At 44.1% G+C, this 25,854-nt stretch overlaps 1 protein-coding gene across 1 annotated transcript in view; it reads left to right on the top strand.

Moving 5' to 3' along the window:
* Window positions 1-25,854, top strand: part of scn8aa (sodium channel, voltage gated, type VIII, alpha subunit a) — an 87,187-nt gene that overhangs the window by 16,884 nt on the left and 44,449 nt on the right. The window contains exons 3-9 of the mRNA XM_063209371.1: window positions 6,078-6,196; window positions 8,114-8,203; window positions 8,774-8,902; window positions 10,233-10,324; window positions 15,898-16,116; window positions 17,494-17,557; window positions 19,325-19,466. Coding sequence (XP_063065441.1) covers window positions 6,078-6,196; window positions 8,114-8,203; window positions 8,774-8,902; window positions 10,233-10,324; window positions 15,898-16,116; window positions 17,494-17,557; window positions 19,325-19,466 — 855 coding nt within the window. The remainder of the gene's footprint in view (window positions 1-6,077; window positions 6,197-8,113; window positions 8,204-8,773; window positions 8,903-10,232; window positions 10,325-15,897; window positions 16,117-17,493; window positions 17,558-19,324; window positions 19,467-25,854) is intronic.

The raw sequence follows: 25,854 nt of genomic DNA, 5'->3' as shown, positions 1-25,854 counted from the left end.
TCTCTCTCTCTCTCTCTCGCTCTCGCTCTCTCTCTCTCGCTCTCTGTCTCTACCACCTCTCTTTTGTTCTCTCTCTGCCCTTCTCTCCCCTGATTCTTACGTAGTTCTGTCTATCTGTTCATCTGCATTGTAAAAGACTGTACATGCTCATCCCCTAGCGCCGCTCGTTATTTCTTGATACATACTGTATTATATTACATTACATTACATTACATTGCATTTGGCAGACGCTTTATAACCAAAGCGACTTTCAAAAGAGGACATAATCATAGCCAACATCGCTAGCAGATACAAAGTGCACAGGAAATATACAGAACAACAAGTGCAGATGCATATACACAATCAGAATTAGAATCAGCTGTTTTGGCCATGCAGGCACATAAAGCTGCATATACACTGAACGTGCCTTTGAATCGGCATTGTAAAAGACTGTGTTCATACGCATCACTCCCATTCTGCACAGGAAGCCAAGGAATTCCCCCATCCCATTTACACGCTGTAAGTGGTCAGCCCATCGCAGTAATGGATGAGTACCGTAATATAGATTCTCCTTGACATTTATAAATTCATTTTGAAACTCAGCCATGTTCAGCAGTAGGATCCCGGCGGTTGAATCATGTGCTATCATCATCATGATTCCTATCTGCTAGAAATGCCTTGTGCTGTGCTGTGCTGTGCTGTGCTGTGCTGTGCTGTGCTGTGCTGTGCTGTGCTGTGCTGTGCTGTGCTGTGCTGTGCTGTGCTGTGCTGTGCTGTGCTGTGCTGGCTCACTGGGTCAGGGTAACAAAGCGAGAGGGAAACATGCAGAAGCAGAAACAGCAGTTGTGACTTTATTTCGCTTTTAGCTCGGAGCAAGAAGGGGAAAATGTCCCAGTTATCTCCTACCCCCACCACCCACTTCTCCACACCCATCCCCAGCAGCCTAGGCAGCTGTGTTTGAGAGCTATCTCCTCCACCACTAGCTCCACCATAGGCATGCACAGATAAGCACGTGGTAGTGCTAAAGCACCTGCCCCTTTGCCTTACTGGACAAAAAAGGACACAGTCTCCATCATCCCCTCTCCCAATCAGTGGACTTAGCAGTGCAGTGTCTTGGTTTGGGGTTTAGCTGGTGAAAAAAGCAGAACGCATATGTGGAGCTCTGGATCTGCCTCTGCAACAGTGGTTGTCTCTGTTGATGTGTGTCTCTACCATTATGCCTGCCTCTGTCTCGACAGAGCAGCTCTGTGTCTCAGTCCATGTTGCTGTCTATCTTTGTATTTGCCTCTCTGTTTGTCTGTCTGTCTCTCTGGCTCTGGCTCACTCTCTGTCTCTCTGTCTCTCTGTCTCTCTGTCTCTCTCTCTCTCTCTCTCTCTCTCTCTCTCTCTCTCTCTCTCTCTCTCTCTCTCTCTCTCTCTCTCTCTCTCTCTCTCTCTCTCTTCTATCTTCTCTCCTCCTCTCTTCCATATCTCCTCTCTTTTATATTCTGCATGTCTGTCACACCCTCCACATTGCTCCTGCCTCCATTTTGCTCCTCACTTTCGCTTGTTGGTTGGCTTTCTTTTTTTCACTCCTCCCGACTCTCTCTCTCTCTCTCTCTCTCTCTCTCTCTCTCTCTCTCTCTCTCTCTCTCTCTCTCTCTCTCTCTCTCTCTCTCTCTCTCTCTCTCTCTCTCGCCCCTTCCGATGTACTCCAAAGTATGAAATTTTCAGTAGCTTTATGGCAAGTCATGCATTGCAAAAAAGGCTCTGGCCTGCACTTTGTGTGCGTGTGTGCATATGTGTGTGCACATATGTGTGTGTGTCTGTATTTGTGCATATGCGTGTGCATAGTATGTGTGTGTGTGTTTATGCATACATTATGCGCCTGTGTGTGTGTGTGTGTGTGTGTGTGTGTGTGTGTGTGTGTGTGTGTGTGTGTGCGTGTGTGCGTGTGTGTGCGTGTGCAGGAGCTATGACAAGGACATGCATGTGAGCTGTGTGCATACAGTGCATGCACTCTCCGCATCCCCTCCCCTGCTCCACTACTGTTCCCTTCTCCCGTCCCGTGTGTTAGCAGAGCAGCCGGGCGGCGTTCTCTTGTCTCCACTAATCACTCTGAGCGCTCTCTCAGCTCCAGGGCTCTTTATGCACCAGCCTCATCACTACACTTTGCTCCACCACAGTAATCTACTATCCGCATTGAGGAAGCCAATAGCCTCCCAGAGATCGCATTTATATTGCTGCTAGAAGTTCGAGTGAGAAAAAAAAGAAATGAATAGAAGAAAAAAAAAAGCGGCAAATTGTACTTAGTGTTGTAAATCATCATAACTCAATATACTGCACCGAGGGCAGTTAACTTATCCTGGGAATCAGATTAGGAGCATGGCTGGGATGTGGAGGGCCCTGTGCTGGCAAGTGGCTGACTGGCCGGTCTGGCTGGTCCGTCTCTGGGCTGATTGAGGGGTGAGTGAGTGGATGCTCTGGGGTGAGTGGATGGGGCGGGATGCTGGGCTGGATGCTGGGCTGATTGGGTAGGGGCGGCGATGGGTAAGGGGGATGCTCTGGGCTGATTGAGGGGGTGAGTGGCTGTAGCTGCCTGCTAATCGCTGTCCGTGGTGCTGAAAGCAAGACTGAAGGCTTTCTCTCTCTCTCTCTCTCTCTCTCTCTCTCTCTCTCTCTCTCTCTCTCTCTCTCTCTCTCTCTCTCTCTCTCTCTTTCTCACTCGGTGTCTCTCTCCCCCTCTCTCTCTCTGTCCCCCTTCTCTCTCCCCTTCCTCTCTGTATCTGTCTTGCTCTATCTCTGTCTTCTGTCACAGTCTCTCTCTCTCTCTCTCCCTCTCTCTCTCTGTGGCTCTGTCATGGCAAATGGCTGGTGTGGAAGCACAAGAGTACATATCACTCCAGCGAACGCACAGTGTCCCATTAAAATTTGATGTGACTCTGCATGTTTTATTTAAACAATTATGAGGTTATATTCAGAGAGAAGAGGGAGAGGCAGAGAAGCACGGAGAGAAACACAGATAGAGAGACCGAGAAAGAGACATACTGAGGAAGAGGGAGGGAGAGAGAGGAGAGAGAGAGAGAGAGAGAGAGAGAGAGAGAGAGAGAGAGAGAGAGAGAGAGAGAGATATGAAACGGACCTTGTTTACACATTGTTCTCCCATTTGTTGACCAGCGGTTAGTTTTATTGGTCTGTCCTTAATTACCCACTGCCCATGTGGAAATGCTCAGATAAGCAGGAGGGTGTTGGGCCCACGCTGCTCGGCGGGGGAAACACCTCCGCCACCTAGTGCCTGAGCAAGCAAATCCCATTCAGGCAGCACCTGACACCACGAGTTTCTCTTATTTATTGGCTCCGCTTGTGTCCCCAGATTGACGGTGTTGACAGATAGAATTTCCTGCGATGCAGACCACTTTGTGAGATAGATATTTCTGGCCCGCAACGACACTGTCAATACTGGAGAGAGACGCCTCCAGCACTGGCATCTGGTTGATGATAGATTGCTTGTCAGATGTATATCCAGCCGTACTGCCTCTTCTGGAAATGCCCTTAAAGGTTCCGCTCAGAACAAGTTTACTGTATGTTCTAGAACATTCCACAGTAGAATGATCTTGTGTTCAGAGAGAGGGCTGGTGTGTGTGCAAGTGCCTGTACCTGTTTGCACAATTGTGTGTGTGCGTGTGTGTGTATGAGAGAGAGAGAAGGGGGGGTTGGCTGTGTGTATATATGACAGAAAATATGACACTGATCTGTGACATGCTGTTTTGTTGCATCTCAAAAATCTTGCTGTATGTTTGGTCTATAAATAGATAGCCTCTCCTCTCCTCTCCTCTCCTCTCCTCTCCTCTCCTCTGCCTGCCATCAGAGAGATGTCTCATGTGCCAGAGAAGAGCCAAGCTTCACACACACAACCTGCTTTATGCGTTGGCCAATGTGAGGCAGAGAGAGAGAGAGAGAGAGAGAGAGAGAGAGAGAGAGAGAGAGAGAGAGAGAGAGAGAGAGAGAGAGAGAGAGAGAGAGAGAGAGAGAGAGAGAGAAAGAGAAAGAGAGAGAGATTACCCTCTTGCTCTCTGTTCACTGGGAGCCTCTCCTCAGATCTGGCCCCAAGATCTCAGCTGGGGCCCCTTGGAGCTTAGGTCTGGAATCAGCCAATCCAATGCCAGTTCAGCTGAGTCACTCATATCTGAGCCCTGTGCTACTGTGAGCAATGCAATGGGCCTTTCATGTTAATCAGATGATCCCAGTTCGGTTAAACTGCGACTCCATTACATGACATTACATTACATATTTTATTATTACATTATATTAATATCTTTGTAAACGCAAAGATTTTTATTCGATTGGACCTTTCGTTTACAGGTAAACACAGATTTAGCTTCCAAGAATAGATACCTTTAAAACCGAAATTTTAAGGGGAGATTTCTGACACTTTAGTACAAAAGCCAGGTTCAAACTACACAATTTCTGATTATATGTCCGATTTTGACGTCGGGTTACGCCGCACACATTCTTCTAACTGGTATGGGATCCGAACCTTCAACCTTCTGATCACAAGATTAACTCTCCAACCCAGTGATTCCCAACCTGTGTACTGGGTCCCCTTGGTGGGCCACTAAAGTATTGCAAGAGGGCCGTGAAAGCATTTTTTTTTAAATCTCCACAGCATTATACGGTATGCATTGTTGAGGGCCTTCCTTCTTCCTCCTTCAAAGCAGAGGGATAGCGACGCGTGAAGGTTGCAACCCCCCTATTGGCTGTTGATTATTTACTTGAGTTATATTGTTTATTGGGTCCGAGGCGGTGCTGCAAACATTTGAGATTTTCAAGTGGGCCCCTCGCCAGCAGTCTGTATCGGTCTGCTTTAGTGTCAGTGCCTTTGCTGACCCACCATGACACAGCCTTGTTTATACAGGCTCGTAAATATCCTGTTACACTAATGCCAATGCACTGTCCAGATACTGTTACACCACAACTACGTATGTCATAAACATCATATGATCTATCTGGCTCCCGATATAGCACTGGGCTCACCTCATTTTGGAGAAGTGTGTGTGTGTGCGTGCATGCGTGTGTGTGTGTGCGTGCGTGCGTGCGTGTGTGTGTGTGTGTGTGTGTGTGTGCTTGTGTGTGTGTGTGTGTGTGTGTGTGTGTGTGTGTGTGTGTGTGTGTGTGTGTGTGTGTGTGTGTGTGTGTGTGTGTGTGTGTGTGTGTGCGTGCGTGTATGTCTGTGTGTGGGTGTGGGTGTGTGTGTGGGTGTGTGTGTGGGTGTGTGTGTGTTTGGGGGGGGGGTGTCTGTGTGTGTATGTGCGCCAGTGTCACATCACTCTGAAGCACACGAACCGTCGTTACTGCCGGCGATAACACTGGGAAGTGAAAACTAGCTTTTAGTATGGATGTGTGGAATATTGATTGACTCCTTGTGGGGAATGCTTTGCTGCTCGCTGGTGCTGCTGTTCAACCACAGCCCGTATGATGGTACGCGAGCGTACTTTAGTTTATTTACTTACTCGTTGATATTTTTATTTTATTTATGCCACACCATTTGACATTGTCATCATGATTTCGTATCATCCTTTGTTTATATTTTATCATGTGGTTTCTGTTTTCTGCTTTGGTATTCTTTCATTTTAATCGTATTATTCTTGATATTTTACTTAATTACACAAAATAATAAAATTGGGATAGGGGAGTATTTCATCCAAATGTACGGTTTGGTATTTTATAGTGTCTACTGCTTACCCTCAACACTTGATTAATAATCATCATCATAAAATGTGTATAATAAACCTCTCAATGTGTCTGTTTGAATGTATAATTGGAAACAGTAAGCACAACAATGCAGTTATGTGTACCTGGATGTGTTTATGTTAATGTCTGCAAGGTTATGAACTAGATCATTCCCCTATATTAAATAGATATGTATGATTTCTGAGATGTTTTTTTCCTCTATCTGTGATTGTTGTGTAGTGTACTGTATGTGACTGTTGCATGACACTCTAACCGTTGCCTCTTTTCTCTCTCCTCTCTCTCTCTCTCCCTCTCCTCCCTCTGTCCTCCTCCCCACACCCATGTCCTCCTGTGTTTCCTGTGTTTCTTGTCCTCTCTTGACCCTGCAGACGTTTATAGTGGTAAATAAGGGGAAAACAATATACCGCTTTAGTGCCACGCCGTCGCTGTACATGATCAGCCCTTTTAATATTGCTAGGAAAATAGCTATTAAAATTTTGATACATTCATATCCTTTTGCATATGGGGGTTTGCAGCCCAACGGTTGCTGTTCTCTTTCTTGTGCATGACAATGCTGCATGCGATTTTTTACCTTTTCTGTTTTTGCCTGCTAGCTAGCTAACCCTAGATAATGACTGACAATTATTATACTTATTTTTTTAGCAGACTAGGTCACCATGAAATGGCACTATGACCAGCCAGTAACCAATGCAATGCAAGGCAATTTCAACAATGGGAGTGAATGCATGTTATCACTGGGCAGACGTTAGTCATGCTAGTATTTAGTAGTCCTAGTACTAGCACTACTAGCAAGAGTCTTAGTATTAGCACTACTACTGGCCTCCAGAACGCACGGGGCTGCATGCGGTGCGTTTTCCTTCACCTGAGCTGCTGCTGAAGGAAGTGAGGAGCTGGGGGGGAGGGGTGGGGTGGCTGGCTCATTCTCCGCAAGCAACGCAAAGGAGATTTAATTGCATCCAATAACCTTCCAATCACGGAGTGGCTTTTTCTTGTCTATCACCATCCACTGGAGGGTAACCCGGTAACCCCCGGCAACTGCATCCTGGTCCCAACTGCTAAACCCACCCGTTCCCCAAACCCCCTCCTGCCTCAACCATGCTGGACAGACCAGGAGACAACATATCTATCCGCATTTTTCTATTGGACTTTTCAACCCAACAAACTTCTCCCATCCCCCTCCTTCCCTCCTTCCCTCCCCCGCCCAAAAGTCCAGACCGTTCTCTTACCAAAAGTCAAAGACACAGAGAGACAGACATACAGTAAACTGGCCTCGTATTACCTTATCTCAATTCCGTCTTGATGTTAATCTGCAGTCCAGAGGTTTATTACAGCCTTGGCGTTTGAGATGACCCTTCACCCCCGCAGCCTTCCATATTAATAGGGTGTCCATCTGGCCCTAAGTGGCGTCTCTGTGGAAACACAGGAAGTGCAGAGTGAGTGTCCATCACCCATAATGACTTGACTTCCTGTCGGAGACAGAAATGGGCCCGCTGATGATGATGATGATGATGGGCCTGTGGTCGCATCGTAGCTATTAGTGCGTGGTGTTGTGTTGTGTTGTGTTGTGTTTTTCGTGTTGTGTCGTGTAGATTGTGAGAGTCTAAAAAATAGGAATTATATAACAATTTGATCTTTTTAGTATGATTGGGGTGTCGATGTCAAGATATGAGCCATGTTGCTGTAAAAGTCATTGCTCATAGTGATGGGCAACCTGGACACAGAAGCTATGTACAATCCAGTGCCACATATTCCAAAAGACCTGCTTTACCTGTCCAATTAGTGCACTCACTTGGTTAATTTGGACAGGTAATACCAGGTCTTTTGAAATAGGTGGCACCGGATTATAGCTTTCGAATCCAGGTTGCACATTTCTGATTGCTTAGTGTGAAAGCTATAACCCCCTTCCCCTGCCCCATGTCTCCCAGACAACGCCTCAGAGTTTGAGCCACCTACTCCCAACCCCACACCCCCTTCTTTACGGTGCTTACTCTATCAGGCAGATACGTAACTCAAAGCCTAAGGCGTTAAGCTAATTACAATATGTCCTTTTTAAGCAATTTGTGATGATCTGTAAACGTAGATCTGTAGTAAGATGTTTTTTGTCATGTCTGTTTTGTGATTGGTAGATAGACATACTGCACTGTAGCGTGCCCTGATTTTTCTCTGTGTGTTTTCCAAACTGTTCCTACGATACGCTATCTGAGATACTCAGTAGTACGTACGTACTATCTAGTTGTCTTTAGTGGCCAGTAGACGTCTTCTGTGCATGTCTATCTAGTCTTATCTAGTACGGTACCAAATGTCTTTACTTCCTCTGAAAAGAAAAACTACAAAGCCTTTCAAACTGTGTTTTTTGTCTCTGGCTGACCCTTTTCAAAGTTTCCCTTAACCCCTCGTTTCCCACATGGTTCAGCATGATCATTATGTGTACGATTTTGACCAACTGTGTATTCATGACTTTTAGTAACCCTCCAGAATGGTCCAAACAAGTAGAGTAAGTACTGCTTTGTGTAAGAGCATGAATACCACAAAAAAGTCACCATGCAAGCATGTGCAGGCAGCAAAACAAATAATAAAAAAATGAAAGCATAAAAAAACATCCCTCCGTAATGCTTGACCCTTGCTGCCCACCGTAGCCCCGCCTATGTGCATGTATGTCACATGTGCAGCGCCACCATGTGTCTCTACGTAGTGCTCTGATTGGTGATTGGGTCTTTTTTTATTTATGTTGCGTTAAGGTGCATTGAAGTGTGCAGCACTGTATGACATTTCAAGCCAAACACATAGGCCACATGCATGCATGTACGTACGCGTTATGCGTGCCTCTGCCCCCCTCCTTCATCCCCATGCGTGGGCAGAGGGGGCGCTGCCATAAGGGGCTATGAGTGACAGGCATCACCCACCACCATAGACTCTGGAAGGGCATGAAATTCATCTTTGCATGGGTAGATTAGCCGTGTGAGCGGTGTTTATGTTGTTGTGTGTTGCGTTTGGCTAGGTGATTTGGGCTAACCTCCGATATTCTCTTTGCCCCGCCCGGGGTTATTTTTCTGTCCCCTCACAGGTACACATTCACTGGGATTTATACTTTCGAATCACTTGTAAAAATCATTGCCAGAGGTTTCTGTATAGACGACTTCACATTCCTTCGAGACCCATGGAACTGGCTCGATTTTATGGTCATTTCTATGGCGTAAGTATCCCTTTTGGACACGCAGTACTTCTGTCTTGTCAACAGCTTCGAACACATGACCTAATACCGCTGTAAGACATAGCATAAAAGAAAGAGCACAAATGAAATATCCGCTTAAGCCCAAGAGGGGCATTGAAATAGCCACATCGGATGTTGTTTGTTCTTAAAAGAAAATATATAAATAAATACTTGATGGTGCTATTTAAAGATATCTTTTGTATTCGGGAAATGCAAAACAAAAAGTCTTTTAATTTTCAATCTTTTACCTTCTACCCTCTCTTTCTCTTCCCTTATCTTCCTCTCTCTCTTTGCTTTCTTTGCTTTTTTTTCTATATTTCTCCCTCTTTTCTTCCTGCTCTCTCTTGTCTTTTTGTTTGGAGTGTGCGTTTGTGTTGGATGACAGTCATGCTGTTAACAGAACATTCTAGGTTCCTCTGTTGTGAAGAGGAGGCGACTTCAACACACATCTTGTAGAGGCTGACAGCTCTCTCTCTCTCTCTCTCTCTCTCTCTCTCTCTCTCTCTCTCTCTCTCTCTCTCTCTCACTCACACTGTGCCTCTCACTATGTATTTCTATCTGCCTCTCTCTACTTCTTTCTCTCTCTCTCTCTCTCTCTCTCTCTCTCTCTCTCTCTCTCTCTCTCTCTCTCTCTCTCTCTCGCTCTCGCTCTCTCTCTCTCCCTTTCTCTGACCTATGACTCTTCAATTCTTTTCCTTCTTCCCCCAGTCTGTGTATTTTGAAGAAACCTTATATATTTATATCCAGGATTTGAATGTCTAGTTGTTCGAATTCATATATGTTTATATTTGTGTTTATACTTCGTTAAAAGTGCATCTGTTGAAATACATACAGTATCAAACATAGCCATAAGTGAAATTGTCCCATTTCACATAGGATGTACACTTATGCAGTATATACTTTTATTACATTTTATTCTTTAGAGAGAATAAGTGGTAGTCTAGCTGGCCTCACAGTAATTTTCCCAGTGTTAATTCAACTTCGAGAGTAGAAATTATTACTCGTACCCTAGATCTACACTGGATGCGTTGAATCAGAGACTTCTCTGCCATAACAATGAGCTACTATAATGAATGGAACTGGTTACCGAACATGGTAACGCAGCAAACATTTTTTTTAAAGCTAGAGCTCATTCTATTTGATTTGCAAAGCTTCACGTAGCATAACGCATCCAGTGTAATCCTAGGGTTACTCAGAGTCTTTCTCTCCAGGTGATGAATTAACACTGCAAAAATGTACTGTGCATATATTTTGCCTGTGCGACACTGCCAACTTGTCTTCACGTATGGTCTGGTTTGGTTTGATCCTGCAGGTATATAACAGAGTTTGTAAACCTAGGCAATGTCTCAGCTCTGCGCACGTTCAGAGTCTTGAGGGCATTGAAAACTGTAGCGGTAATTCCAGGTAAGATGGCGGCCGTGTGTGTACCACACTCAGGGCTGCGGGACGGGGACTGTCCGTGTTTAGCCGTGTGTGTGTGTGTATGTGTATGTGTGTGTGGTGACAGTATTGACAGCGGCGACATGCAGCGTGTAGTGTGTGTGTTTTCTCGTGTGTTTCTTCTCCCCCCCCACCCGAAACCTCTTCTTTAGTGGACAGGTCTCTGTGGCGTGCAGTGGCGTAGCGTGGCGTGTAACTCTTCCTCTTCCTCTTCCTCTTCCACCTGCTCTTCCTCTCCTCCTCCTTCCTCTTCCTCAGTTTGGTGTCGTGCTCTCGTGCGTGTGGTTTTGTCATTCGGTGTGTGTTCTGTGTGTGATCCTCCCTTATTCCAGATATGTAACAGAATTTGTGGACCTCGGGAATGTATCTGCGCTCAGAACCTTCAGAGTTCTCCGAGCATTGAAAACTGTAGCTGTAATCCCAGGTGAGACCAGATTTAAACTCTAAGGCTGAGCTTTTATCAGACCCCCTCACGCCTGTGAGGCGGCACTCTTTTTTATTATTTTTTTGGTTTGATTTCCGGTTTTCAGTTGGTTTGTTCGTTTCTCTCTCAGGCCGCAACGCAACTAGCTGGAGAAACCACTTCACGCTTTTTTGGACGTCATTTTTTTCTGTTTTTGATTTAGATTTTTCTTGTTTGTTTTGTTTGTTTTATGACATTTTAACTCCAAAACGATCAAAAATGGTACTGATACATTTTTGATAGGCTTTGCAGTCTATGATTGACCTTAGGACCAGTTTTAGACCCTTTCACATGTAAATATTCTCAAAAACATTTGCTGACACCCCCCCTCTCATAAAGAAATAAATCTATACCTGTGTATAATACATGAATAATTATGTCCTTAAAGAATAAAAACAATTTCAGACTACACTATCCCTGTTCTGTTCTGGCAAAAGAGGCAGAACAAAGCACTTGTCTTACTTTGGAGCACTCGGTCAGGAAACAGAACACCAGATTACAGTGTAATGTTTAATGGAGCGACTGTATCCTTTAGTCTGATCTGGAGCCAGAAGGCTAGTGTTTCAGATGGACAAGCCCAGGGCAGGGCACACTAACTGCTTCAAGTAATGCCTGTTTGTCATCGGTAATTTCCCTCATGGAGCAAAGTGTTCCAGTAGCAATACCATCTCAGGACAGGACATTCCCTTCTGTGTCCCTAAAAAGTACGTACAGTAGCTACCATTCATATGCTAAACCTGCAGTGCTTCTATCAGAAAAAGGCGCTTCTTAGCACTGTCTCTGAGCGGACAAGAGACGTCAGTGCAGCATATACGTAGTACATCACCATATACAAAAAGGTACCTCCAATCCCTCTAGTATAACTGAAGACTTCTGGAAAGGGAATAGGACATGATACATGTCTAGTAAGATCCATCAGATAGGCACTCCATCGTTTTGGACTCAGCGCTCAAAAACTGCACAGTCGTACTCCGTGGAATCCCCAGGACCCAGTAGCACTGGTTTATTGATGAAGACTGCCAAGCCTAGTTTGTGGACATACCCTATGCTGCATGACGCTTTGGAAGTCACTTGCTTTTTAGAATAATAGTCCTACTAAGAGCTTGGCCGATTTTATCTTTCTAAAACATTCATTTTTTGGTTCACTACATTATGATTTTTTTTTAGTTGTTGGTTTTGTTTCTTTTTTTGTTGTTGTTTTTTGTTTTTGTTTGGTTTTTGCTTGGATTGGATGACTCACAGAAAAATAATACACAAACATGCACATCAATACCTAACACCTGGTTACGGTATGCAACATTTCATCTGAGATGCCTAACTCTTCATTTAGTTACCAGATAGTCACGGCATAATGAATGAGTCAGTCCTGCAGTAAACAAAAACACTTTGCTGAGGGTCCAGAACGGCAACAGTTATGGGAAACAAAAAAAGCAATGCAATTGTTATGACATCAAAAGTTGCTGAATATAAAATTGGCATGTATCGAATTTGAAGGGATATTCCTGTTGGACATGCTCTGTATTAAAAGTCATGGCTTTGCATAGCCGTAGCCGTTCACAATAAATATTGGGACTGGGGTCAGGGGGTGGGGATTGCTACTGCATGAGACTAGGTACTGGGTTCACTACGGTAGGGTATATATTCACTGGGTTCAGATTGATAGAATAGAATAGAATAGAATAGAATAGACTAGAATAGAATAGAATAGAATATAGCCCTAATAGAATTGAATAGGATAGAATAGACTAAGTTAGGGGTGAAGTGGGAACTGTGTTCTGTGGGTGGTGAGGAATACTGGGTTCAATATGGGCTAAGGGGAGCTAGGTTTGATTGTGAATATAAGAGGGTTAGTGTTGCTTGGGTACTTGTTGTATTCGGTAAGCCATGAAGGGGTTCTGGATTTGCTGAGTGCAAAGGGCTCCTGATTTTGGGGGGTAAATGACACTTGACAGGGTTTGGAGGGTACTAGGCTCCAGGGGTCAGTGGGTGAGTAGGTAGAGCTGAGTCTGTGTCCACCTTCTCAATCAGCGCACAGCTGAGCATCTTCTGAGTGTCTGTGTGGGTTCAGTGAGGGCCTTCAACTCAAGGCCTTCCGACAGATTGCTCAAAGGTAACCCAGACTCCTCGGTCCCATCTGTAACAGTGTATAACTGGGCTTGTGGGGATACGGGTGCAGTGCGGTGGGGGAAGATGGGTGGAGGGTAGTGGGTGTCTGTCTAGCTGACCATAAACATCAGATAAAAGAAATAAACCACTGAAAAAAGGAAGCTTCTGTAAGTCCAATGCAGTCTTATTTAGCATTGGCTGGGCACCATTCCCCCCTTCAGCCTTGGCGTTTAAATGCCCTGCATGCCACTTCACGTGCTTCTCCCCTTCCTGCCTGCTCGTCTTCTTCTTCTTCCTCCTCCTCCCTCTTCATTGGCCCTCTGTTGTGCTGCTCTATTTCTCTTAGCCTATTAGATGTGGCGGCTGTTGCTGGGAGCCCTCCCCTCCCTGTTCCCTGCCCCATGACATCACATCACAGTACTGGCCTCCATCAGTGCATTTGGCATGGCATTAAATTACATTACATTTAGAAAAAACACAGACACATTACATTAAATTGTATCACATCACATTTGGCAGACACTTTTGTCCCATGTGACAACAAGCATTAACCCTGCCCCCCATCAGTGCATTTAGCACTCACACAGAGATACTATCAAGTCTTTTATACTGTAGTAATAGTTTATGACACAAAGTGGTGGGCAGCTAAAATTCTAAACTGATAAGGATTTGCCCAGATATCATGCCCAATTGGTACTGTTGTCATTGGCATTGGCCATAGTTTGCTTTTGAAACCACAATCAAACCATCAAAGTAATCAGTTTTTGTCAGACTTTTTGTCAGACTTTTCTCCTATCAAATTTGATCTTAGAGCACCCAAAGTCCATTATCAACTTTCAGTTGCAAGGGGAAGGCTCCCAAAGCAGTTTTTGTTTTTTGTTGACTGTGATTGTTCTATATTGTGAGATTGTTGTGTCTCTCTGTAGGACATTTGAATAAAATAACATACTGTGTGCATACTCTGGGGCCAGTGCATGGTTACTACACTCCAAGATTAGAATATTATTACAAATTATCACACACAGTAAACCAATACAACACATACTATGTGACATCTTGCACACGCCTACACATATGCAGTAGAGTCCACCACATGATGCACGCCACCATAATATTGGACATCTCTCGCACACTCACGCAAACACATACTAGGGATAAATATAGCATCAGGAAGCCATGAAGGGCCCTGCCTGGCCACCAATATATATTGGCAGAGGGGCCTCTGTATTCCAGAATATTCCATCCAATGGGAAGACCACCAATATTGGCAGAGGGTCTCTTGATTCTAGATTATTCCATTCAATATGGCTGCCAAAGACAGCGTGACCAGACCAGGGCTGCCAGCTAGAGTTTTAGTGGCTTACTGGGAATGCAGGCTGTTGCACCCAACACAGCAGTTTGTAGTGGTCATGTCATGATGGCCCAATGACTACTGTAGTACTGTATGTCATCATATTCAGCATGTGAAATTAAAAATCTATTTTTTTGTTTTTTTGTTTAAGTACTTATGTTATGTAACTAATGTATAACTAATGTTATACAATCGTCGTAGACCACATTTCAAAGTGCAATTTGCACAAAAACGTCTACTGTATACATTGTTCTGTATAAAAATCTAAAAAGACAAATCCACTCCTAGTGTAACCATAGCACAATTTTTTGGTTTAAAGAAATGAAAGACAAGGCAATAAACAATGCCTACAGTTTTTTTTTCCAGGGAAAGAAGCAGCTGATAATAGGCAGGTTGGCAGACTCTATGCAAGGTCACAGATGAATAGAATAGAATAGAATAGAATAGAATAGAATAGAATAGAATAGAATAGAATAGAAAATCATAGAATAGAATAGAATAGAAAAGAATACCTTGTCACAAAGTACAATGACATTATAAGTACAATGAGATTTAAAATGGCTAGGCACAGCTACGACTAGGTTGTCCAGAGCATCAGATCATTAGCCCGTATGATCTCTCTACAATTGCATTACATTATTTTAGCAGATGCTTTTATCCAAAGCGACTTCCAATCGAGGGCATAATCAGAGCATACATCACTTGTATACAAAGTGTATACAAAAAACAGAACAAAGTGCAGGTGCCAAGTAGGGTTAGCAGGTTTCTTTTTTTTCTTTTTTTTGGATGATATGGGATTCGAGCATCCTTCTTATTCCAACACCTACTTCCTAACCATTTGACCACATGCTGTCCTTCACATACAGAGAGTCTACACACACACACACACACACACACACACACACACACACACACACACACACACACACACACACACACACACACACACACACACACACACACAGACGTCCTCCTCACACGCGTCCACTCCCACACACCATAACTGCCATGACAGAGAGAGTAGTGACATTTATTGTTAGTACATGACGACATGACCTTACAGCATACAGTACCTTACCGTTACCACCGTTACCATGCCTGGCCCCAACTGTCCCACTGCAATAGGCCAGCATATGTGCAACCACCTTTTTCTCCTGTGTGTGTGTGTGTGTGTGTGTGTGTGTGTGTGTGTGTGTGTGTGTGTGTGTGTGTGTGTGTGTGTGTGTGTGTGTGTGTGTGTGTGTGTGTGTGTGTGTGTGTTTGTGTGTGTATTTGTTCGCACAATGTGTGTGTGTGTGTTTGTGTGTGTGTGTGTGTGTGTGTGTGGGTCTGGGTCTGGTTCTGGGTCTGGGTCTCGGTCTGTGTGTATGTGTGGGTGTGTGTGTCTGTGTCTGTGCGTGTATGTGCATGTGTGTTTGTGTGTGTATGCGTGTGCCTACATGTGTGCGTACTGTATATGTGTCTACGTTTGCATGTGTGTATGTGTCCATGTGTGTGTGTGTGTGTGTGTGTGTGTGTGTGTGTGTGTGTGTGTGTGTGTGTGTGTGTGTGTGTGTGTGTGTGTGTGTGTGTGTGTGTGTGTGTGTGTGTGTCCATGTGTGTGATTGCCCCCCTCAGGCCTGAAGACCATCGTGGGCGCTCTGATCCAGTCGGTGAAGAAGCTGTCCGACGTGATGATCCTCACCGTCTTCTGCCTGAGCGTCTTTGCTCTGATTGGCTTACAGCTCTTCATGGGCAACCTGCGGCAGAAGTGCGTAATCTGGCCTATCAACGGCACCACGTACCTGTCCAATGGCAGCATCGGCTTCGACTGGGATGAGTACATCATGAATGACAGTGAGGAGCATTCTTCTTTTGCTATACACATACATATTACATACATCATCTCTTTAACACCTCACACCTGTAGTGTATATGGGTGGTGTGTATGTACCTGTGGAACGGCGGCATTGACTTTCACTGTACATTAGGAACGACGGTGAGGAGCATTCTCTTATGTATGTAACACCTAATAACTAGCCAGACAGGTTAGACCATTCATTTTGAATTACTTAGTAATCCACAAATGGTCTGATTACACCTCTCTGGGGAGGGTTTTCAACCGGTGCTCAGACAACTGGAAGTGTTGCCAGATGTAAAATGTTGAACTATCGCATCAAAATCTCAAAATTATCATTTTTGGGGGGTTTTGGGAGGTAATTATTGTACACGAACCAAATGGTTGCTTCAAGTCAACTGAAGAAAAACTCTGATATTATCATATAGCATGTGTTTTTGATCGTACAGAGGACAAAATGATTGTACAAATTCTCGTACATCTGGCAGCACTGACAACTGGTGTTACCAGCTAATAAGCGAACGCACTTGGGAGCATAATAACATACGACAACTGTCAGCGATTGGTCAGCTCATTTCAAACCAGAGCTGAGCTCCCTTCTCCCGCCCTAGTGCTCCAGGGCACCGAGGATCCAGACCTAAAATGAAGACGTAATTAATGTGGTCTGGTAAAACCAGGCTACCTAATAACACCTGTGTAACCCATATTAACACCTTACACAGTAGATTGCATACTGAGCATGACTATGGGGGGCATTGATATACTTCCATGTAGAAAGCTATACAATCATCTTGCTTTAGCACCTCATCTTCTGAGGTTAGACGTACTCTATCATGATAAAGGGAAAGCAACTATATAATCTATGGCTAGTGGAATACCTGAATGGCTAGTGACTCGGGAAACCACTAGCCACAGTGACAGGTGGGTGAAAAATGTAATGTCAAGCCCTGACACACACACACACACACACACACACACACACACACACACACACACACACACACACACACACACACACACACACACACACACACACACACACACACACACACACACACACACACACACACACACACACACACACACACACACACACATTGCATGCATCACATCACTCACGTACAGTTTATTCCTCAGAGCCAACACATTATCTTAACAACCTTCTCCTGTTTTTGTCTCTCCCCTCTCCTCTCCTATCGTCTCCTCTCCTCTCCTCTCCTTTCCTCTTTTCTTCTTTCGACTCTCCTCTCCTCCTTCCCTTCTCTTCCCCTCTCTTCTCTTCTCTTCTCTTCTCTTCTCTTCTCTTCTCTTCTCTTCTCTTCTCTTCTCTTCTCTTCTCTTCTCTTCTCTTCTCTTCTCTTCTCTTCTCTCTACAGCTAATTTCTACTTCATCCCTGGGCAGCTTGATGCCTTGCTGTGTGGCAACAGCTCTGACTCTGGGTAAGTGTCCATCAGTTAAAAGTCAACATTCTCTGCTATAGGCTACAGTAATTTCTAATGAAAACTATTGCAATATTTGACAAAATATTTATTTTCTGAAGTTCTGTTATTGTTCTTTTTACACACACAAAGACTTTATTATTTGGAGTTCAGTTTAGCACCCCAGCTCTCTAACTCAATCAATAGAAAGTCCTGTTCAAACCACCACATGTTCCTATTACTGTCTGAATGCCTGACTTGGCTCACAAGGTTATACAAAAATATTGTAACACCACCAACAGGTGTACATTTATTTAAAATGTGCTACATAAACATAGGTTATAGTGAACACTGTATCAGTCATCTGCATTACACCAAGTAGGGCCTATACATCAAGACCAGTTTTTTTTCTTACACAGTAAGAGGTCCACCTTACCTGCTTGCAATGTATGCATGCACCCCATCATTGTTTACCGACATGCTTGACTTGCGCGTGTACATCAAGGCCGCGTATTTCCTCCAATGTGAGAAGCACAAATCAATCACAGATCATATTTGAAAATAGGCTTTCCTTTTTATGAACGTTTGTGCACATTTTCCTTGCATTGTTTTGGCCTGAATATAGATTTCTGTTTATTCTAAATGGCTTGAGGTCGTCTTATATTCACAGAAAAAAGAGTACCAAAGGCCCGTTTTTGTAGACTAATTTTGATGATTAAAAGTTAGCTAGTAAGAATGCGAACATTCTCTGAAATAAGCCCACAGGTATCTACAAAGTACCTAATAATTGGTGAAATCATACATTTACAAAGTAATACTACAACTTTTTCTAATGAGCCCAACGATGTCAGGGTGTAATTGAAATCTAAACAAAACAAGGAACTGGGGGCTCATGTAGAAAAAAAAGTGATAATCACTGTCATAGAAGAATATAATTAGATTCAGAATATTTGTATATTATAATGTAAAACATCATTCCTTTACTGAAAGCTTGTCAGTTTATAGAAAAAAAATCCAGACAAACAAACACAAGTGTAATATTCAGTACAGTAACTGGTCATGATTGTGTGTAAGGAGAGGGAGAGAGAAGTTCTGAGTGATATCAAACTGCCACTATGGCTACATCAAACACAAGTGCATCCGGGGGATTTCTTTGTTCCTGTCATGGCTAAATATATCTGGACAAGTCACCCTGTCAGACCTCTCGGGAGCATAGAACAATGCTGAGTCACTTTGGATGCCCAACTCACCACCTCTCAACCTCTCTCCTTCTTCACCTCTCTCTCTATCCACCTCTCCACCCATCCCTCTGTCTTCCTGTCTTCCTCTGTTGCCTGCTGCCTTCATCCCTCACACCTGTTTTCTCTTTTCTTTCTACACCCCTCTCCACCCTTCTTCTATCATTCTTTACTGTCCTGCCCCCTCTCCCTTCCTTTGCTTGCCCTTATCCTCCTATTCCCTTGCCCGGCCCATCCCTACTCCTATCCCCAATCCCCATCCCAATCTTCATCTCCATCCCCACCCTCCTCTCCTCTACTTCCTAACCCTTATGTCATCCTCCTCCTTTCATCCCCATCCTCCTCTCCCCATCCTCTTCCTTCCCTTCCCCACCCCGTTCTGCTCTCTTACTCAACCCTACTCTATCCCCACCTGTTTCTTTTCCTCTCCTCTCCTCTCCTCTCCTCTCCTCTCCTGTCCTCTCCTCTCCTCTCCTCTCCTCTCCTCTCCTCTCCTCTCCTGTCCTCTCCTCTCCTGTCCTCTCCTGTCCTCTCCTCATCTGTCATCTAGTCATTGTCCTGAGGGCTACACGTGTATGAAGGCGGGTCGCAACCCCAACTACGGCTACACCAGCTTTGACTCCTTTGGCTGGGCCTTCCTCGCTCTCTTCCGTCTCATGACTCAGGACTTCTGGGAGAACCTCTACCAGCTGGTAGGCTACCTATCTGTCTTGATCTACTACAGTATGTCTCATAAGTGAGTACACTCCTCACATTTTTGCAGATTTGTAAGTATATCTTTTCGTTAAAGAAATTGACTTTGACACAATTATTAGTGACCTGTTAACAACAAGACATATATAACCGCTTAAATGTGTTCATGCATTCACAAAAAATCCAAATACACCCATTAATGCTTGCACATAGGGGTGTACTCACTTATGAGACATACGGTCTGTCTGTCTGTCTGTCTGTCTGTCTGTCTGTCTGTCTGTCTATCTATCTATCTATCTATCTATCTATCTATCTATCTATCTGGCTTGATGCACTCAACTAACGATTTGATTTACATCGCAAATCTTACTTTTTTTTATTTTCCAACAATATACAGTAAAATTATAAATAAAAACTATAAGTTACAAGAGGCTACTACATCATAATTTTAATAATAAATAAGGAAGCCTGGAAGCACTATCACATCATATCATGTGGTCGTCTTCTGGACTCGATACACAGTATTGTGACTGGGTATTGAGTTTTATCAGTTTTAAGAACTTTGCTGTGCACATGGCGCAATTGTGTGTGCAGTCCAATTTCTGGCACCAGACAGACAGACAGGCATATCAAATAGCAACAAACTTACACAAACTTACTTGATTTAGACCCTTGTACTGGCCTAGGGAGTAGTGGGACATCCAGACAACTGCTGCATTTGAATTTAGCACCCCCAAACTCACATACTGTATATAAGAACACATATTTCAAAGTTGCCACAATTCAAAGTAACAACAAGCCCCATTTTCCAGAGGGGCTACTGTATGATTTCTGGCCCACAGCCAGATTATTTGTTTCCCCTTATGAACCATATTTCAGTGTGAATATTGAATCACAACCCTGCACGACATAGCACAATATAATACCACACTGAATAAAGACTGTTGGATTTACCTTACGTAAATTCAATATTGGACTTTGGGTGCACACAAATGTTGCTTTCTTTGCCAGCAACATAAACAATTGAGTTAAATTAACACAATATATTCATATTCAATAAACCTGCGTATTGGTTTCCCCCTCATGAATCATATTTCTGTGTGAATATTGCATCACAGCCCTGCATGACACAGCACAATATAATACTAGAAATATGAGAAGTGCAATATAACAGTATACACCTGTTTTCCTCACACACTACAAGGCTTCTTGTTGGATATTTACTGAGCGCCTGCCTGGGTGTCAGTGCTCATATGTCAAGCAGACAGAGATGAACTAAAAACAAAACCCATGACTAATGCTGCAGCCCACACACTCAGCTCTAGCAGAGGCCTGCCTCCTGGCATCCTACAGTGACAGCCAGGCTCCTCTCCTCTCCTCTCCTCTCCTCTCCTCTCCTCTCCTCTCCTCTCCTCTCCTCTCCTCTCCTCATCTCTCCTCTCCTCTCCTCTCCTCTCCTCTTCTCTCCTCTCCTCTTCTCTCCTCTTCTCTCCTCTTCTCTCCTCTCCTCTCATCTCATCTCATCTCCTCTCCTCCTCACCTCTCCTCTCCTCTCCTTTCCTCTCCTCTCCTCTCCTTTCCTCCTCTCCTCTCCTCCTCTCTCCTCTCTCCTCTCCTCCCCTCTCCTCTCCTCTCTCCTCTCCTCTCCTTTCTCCTCTCCTCTCCTCTCCTCTCCTCTCCTCTCCTCTCCTCTCCTCTCCCCTCCCCTCACCTCGTCCCATCCCATCTCATCTCATCTCATCTCATCTCATCTCATCTCATCTCCTCTCCTCTCCTCTCCTCTCCTCTCATCTCATCTCCTCTCCTCTCCTCTCCTCTCCTCTCCTGTCCTGCCCTGCCCTCCTGTCCTGTCCTGTCCTCTCCTCAACTCCTCTCCTCTCATGTCCTCTGCTCTCATGTCCTCTCCTCTTCTCTCCTCTCTTTTCATCTCTCATCATCTCTCCTATCCTCTTCTCTCCTCTCCCTTCTCCTCTCCTCTCCTCTCCTATCCTCTTCTCTCCTCTCCCTTCTCCTCTCCTCTCCTCTCCTCTCCGCTGCCTGTGTGGTAATGGAGGAGCTACTTAGGGCAGGCCTATTATGTATTCAGCAGTGGTTTACAGTGCTGCTTGGTAAGCAGGCTACGGTAGCTGAGGAGCTACGTATGCTCTATCCCTTCAGCACAGCACCGTTTTCACTCATTTTTTTACATTGCTAATACTTTCTTTTAGCTAACATTTTTACTTTATTTATAGTTTATTTTCTTCAGTTTATGTACTTATGTACAGTTTATGTACACTAATACACACCTTACCCTAGCCATTTTTTACAATGCCAAATACGGTACCGAACTGAATGGGTGTTTTTCAGAATGATCTGTCTTCACGATCTGTAAACTGTCCTGGCACACAGTTACTGTTTCAGAATTTTACACTGTAGTCACCACCCTCTCTCTCTCTCTCTCTCTCTCTCTCTCTCTCTCTCTCTCTCTCTCTCTCTCTCTCTCTCTCTCTCTCTCTCTCTCTTCTCTCTCTCTCTCTCTCTCTCTCTCTCTCTCTCTCTCTCTCTCTCTCTCTCTCACACACACACACACACACACACACACACACACACACACACACACACTTACTAGTGTGTAAAGAGCTAGAGAGAGAGAGAGAGAGAGAGAGATGGATAGGCGGGGGTAAAGAGAGGGAGAAGGAGAGAGCTGGAGAGAGACATATTAACTTTTCAATAATTCAGTCAAGCGACCTCATGCTTTCACATGCCACATCCCATCCAGAATACAGTGCATGGGGAGCAGAGAGGAGACATCAGGAGAATGCCGAATACAGTGTATGGGGAGCGGAAAGGAGACATTAGGAGCTAGCTAGGCATGGAGAAACGCCAGAGAGTGTTTATGTCTGTTTGAGTCTGTATGTGGTAGGAAATGAAGAGTATGTCTGCGTTATGTCTGCTTGTGCGTGCGTGCGTGTGTGTGTGTGTGTGCGTGCATGCGTGGGTGTGTACTGCATTTGATTGTGTGTGGTGGTTTTGTGTGGGTGTGCTTTTACATCCAGATATTTTTTTCTTCTGTAAAGAGTCGGCGAAAGGCTTAATGTGTTGCAGTGGTGTGAGTGTGTGTTGGGATGTGTGTGTGTGTGCGTGTGCGTGTGTATGTGTGTGTGAGTGTGTGTGTGTGTGTGCGTGTGCGTGTGTATGTGTGTGTGAGTGTGTGTGTTAGTATTCCACATACAAACAAGGCGCACTGCATGCTAAGCTAATCCATTATTGATAGCTGAGGGAATAGTAGTGCTAATCCAACCATGCCAGTCCACTTTCCTCTCATTTCCTTCCCTTTCCTCTCTTCCTCCTCTTTCCCCTTTCTGCACTGTTCTCTCCTTGCATCTCATTTCCTCTGCTCTCCTCTCCTCCCCTCTCCTCTCCTCTTACGTATTCCTCTCTTATAATTAAATGATTCTACTCTCTGATATTTTACCACTTTCTCTCATCTTCATCTTCCCTTGTTCTCTCTGTCTTTCTCCCTGCTATCCTCTGCTTCTTTTCTCTTCCCTCTGCTCTATACTACCCTCCTCTCCTCCTCTCACTGTTTATCTCCCTTATCCTCTCCATCTTTCATCATTCCTTCCACTCCTCTATCCCTCTTTCCCCTTGGTCACTGTTCTGGAATCTTTCCAGGGCAGCTCTAACGTCAAGCCAATGATGATGTGGCCTCTCTCTCTCTCTCTCTCTCTCTCTCTCTCTCTCTCTCTCTCTCTCTCTCTCTCTCTCTCTCTCTCTCTCTCTCTCTCTCTCTCTCTCTCTCTCTCTCTCTCTCTCTCTCTCTCTCTCTCTCTTGCTCTCTCTCTCCTCAGCCCTCTAAGGCTGCTGACATAAAAAAGGATGAACCACCAGAGGAAATAAAAAAATAAAATAAAATCCTGGTTCGGCTCGAGCCCAACTGCTGTCTTGATTTGATTGTGAGGCCATTTGTAGAGCGCGTTCCTTGTGGAGCCCATAGATCACCTAGCTCTGCCTAACGCCGATCATTACGCAGGGCACTGAGCTCTATTTATAGGGCCCTAATAGGCTCCAGAATAGATGATTACCACATCTTATACTGCCAAGATGGGCTGCTCTGCGCTGAGCTGATATTCCTCATCAGTGCAGACTGAGGCGTCCAGTTATTTATTTTTACTGTATACCAGCTGTGGGATTAAACACCAGCTGGATTTCATACTTACTGTGAAATATTTTTCTTGACTGGTTTCTTGGAGATTCTTTTTCTCCCTTATTTTTCTCGGCCTCGTCCTATTTTGTCCAACACCCAGAAGCACACACCCAGTAGCACACACCCATTCAGTGGTAGTCATTGTGTGTGTGTGTGTGTGTGTGTGTGTGTGTGTGTGTGTGTGTGTGTGTGTGTGTGTGTGTGTGTGTGTGTGTGTGTGTGTGTGTGTGTGTGTGTGTGTGTGTGTGTGTCTGTATCTGTATCTGTGTGTGTGTGTGTGTGTGTGTGTGTGTGTGCTGCACATATGTGAGTTGTATGTATGTGAGTATGTATGTATGCATGTATGTGTGTGTGTGTGTGTGTAATGTGTAAAAAGTAGGTCAGAGCAGCTAGGCTGCATTAATGTAGTGTAATATACAGTAATATGTAGCAGTGATCTAGGCTGCATTAAAGTAGTGTAATATAATATGTAGTAGTGCTCTATGCTGTATTACTGTAATGTAGTGTAATACGTATAATGTGTCACAGTGCTCTCCCCTCTCCTCATGTAGGGAAGCCACTGTCACTGCCAGCCTTTCAACACTGCAGGCCTGTCCGTATCACATACAATGCACACATGGCCAAGCCCTGCTCCACATGCCTCACATACACACATTACATGGCCAAGCCCCACATGCCCCCCAAGCCATCCCATTACATGGTTTGCCTGAACATGAGAAGATCCATGTGGTATTTCACTGCATGACATTATGGAATTCTCTTATAGTACATCACTGATGCAGTGTGTGTGTGTGTGTGTGTGTGTGTGTGCGTGTGCGTGCGGTTGAATGTCAATGCGTAGCACCTAGATTAAGCAGTATAATGAAAATATGATGGAAAAAAGGAAAATTGTAGAACAATGTGAGCACACAACCATACGAGATTATAATAAATATGATATTGCAATATTTGCAAATATCAGCATATAATGCCATGGCCTCTGATGGCTGCTTGGGGAGATAATATTATACATGTGCAGTGCCTCTTCATTTGGATTTTGAGTAAAATAAAATAAAATTGCCTGATATTGACTCCATAAACATGTTCAATGAACATTATGAAAGCATACGGCGAGATAAAAGCACACTCACTCATCTATGCAGCAGTGAATAAGTAAATAAATAAGTAGGCCTTAATACTAGTGCAAGGAAGAGTGGAGTGTGTGGGGAACATGGTTGCATTGGTATTGTACATAGTAGATTCATTCATTTATTCATTCATTCAATTAATATGTTGTACCATGGGCTGCTAGATCACAGATGACTTTTAACATTTTTTTGTCACACTGTTTGGTTATATTTTAAAATAGTCACACAGCTAACACTGGCAATTGTTGAACTCAAGGTTAACAGCACATGAGCAAACTTTCACTCGCAGGTGCACCTTTACCTCTCAATATCAACACAGGGCTTGGCATAGCTGCTGGGCTCCTTTGGTGCTCTCTGAAAAAAAAATGCTGTCTCCCTTTTGGCATTGATTAAGATTTTGTTCAAGAGCGTAATATTTTTTGTGATTATTTTTTATTAGGTTTTTAGTTAACACATCCTCATAACATGAAGTCAAGATCAGGGAGTTGTAACCAGGGCTTTGAACCGGTTCAAGGAACGAAAACGAAAACCAGGAACTTTTTGTATTTTACAGGGAACAGAAACGAAAACGGAAACGTTATTATTTTTTATGTTCTGGAACGGAAACACTTATTTAAAAATAATGGTAACCGGTTAATACCGGTTAATACCGTTCCTCAAACAAACAAAAAAAGTAATTATTTTCCTGTGCACGTTCCTGTGACATCAGATATTCTCTGACTGAATGGAGAGAGAGCTGTGGATTACAAAGTCTCCACTCCACATCTTAAATAAGAGAAACCACTGTCATACAAAAGGGCAGAGTTTCCATTGCATCATTGTAAGATATTGCAGAGAAGCGCGTGTAAAGCGCACCGAGAATGTTCAACGTTATTGGGCATCCATGGCCGCTTCAAATATGCACAAACTCACAATGTCCATCATAGCGCTCCCCGTGACCCAAGTCAGCATGGAACGCGCATTTTCATCATTGAGGTTTATTCTCCGCTTAGGTCGTCCCTGAATGACAAAATTCTGGAGGATATTCTTTTCATCCACTTGAATAAACAGTTTGGAAGTAGGCTGACTCATTTG

This window comes from Engraulis encrasicolus, chromosome 10, assembly GCF_034702125.1.
Source record: "Engraulis encrasicolus isolate BLACKSEA-1 chromosome 10, IST_EnEncr_1.0, whole genome shotgun sequence".
Taxonomy (NCBI): Eukaryota; Metazoa; Chordata; class Actinopteri; order Clupeiformes; family Engraulidae; genus Engraulis; species Engraulis encrasicolus.
The sequence above is the reverse complement of the archived record's forward strand: the minus strand, read 5'-3'. Positions and strand labels throughout refer to the sequence as shown.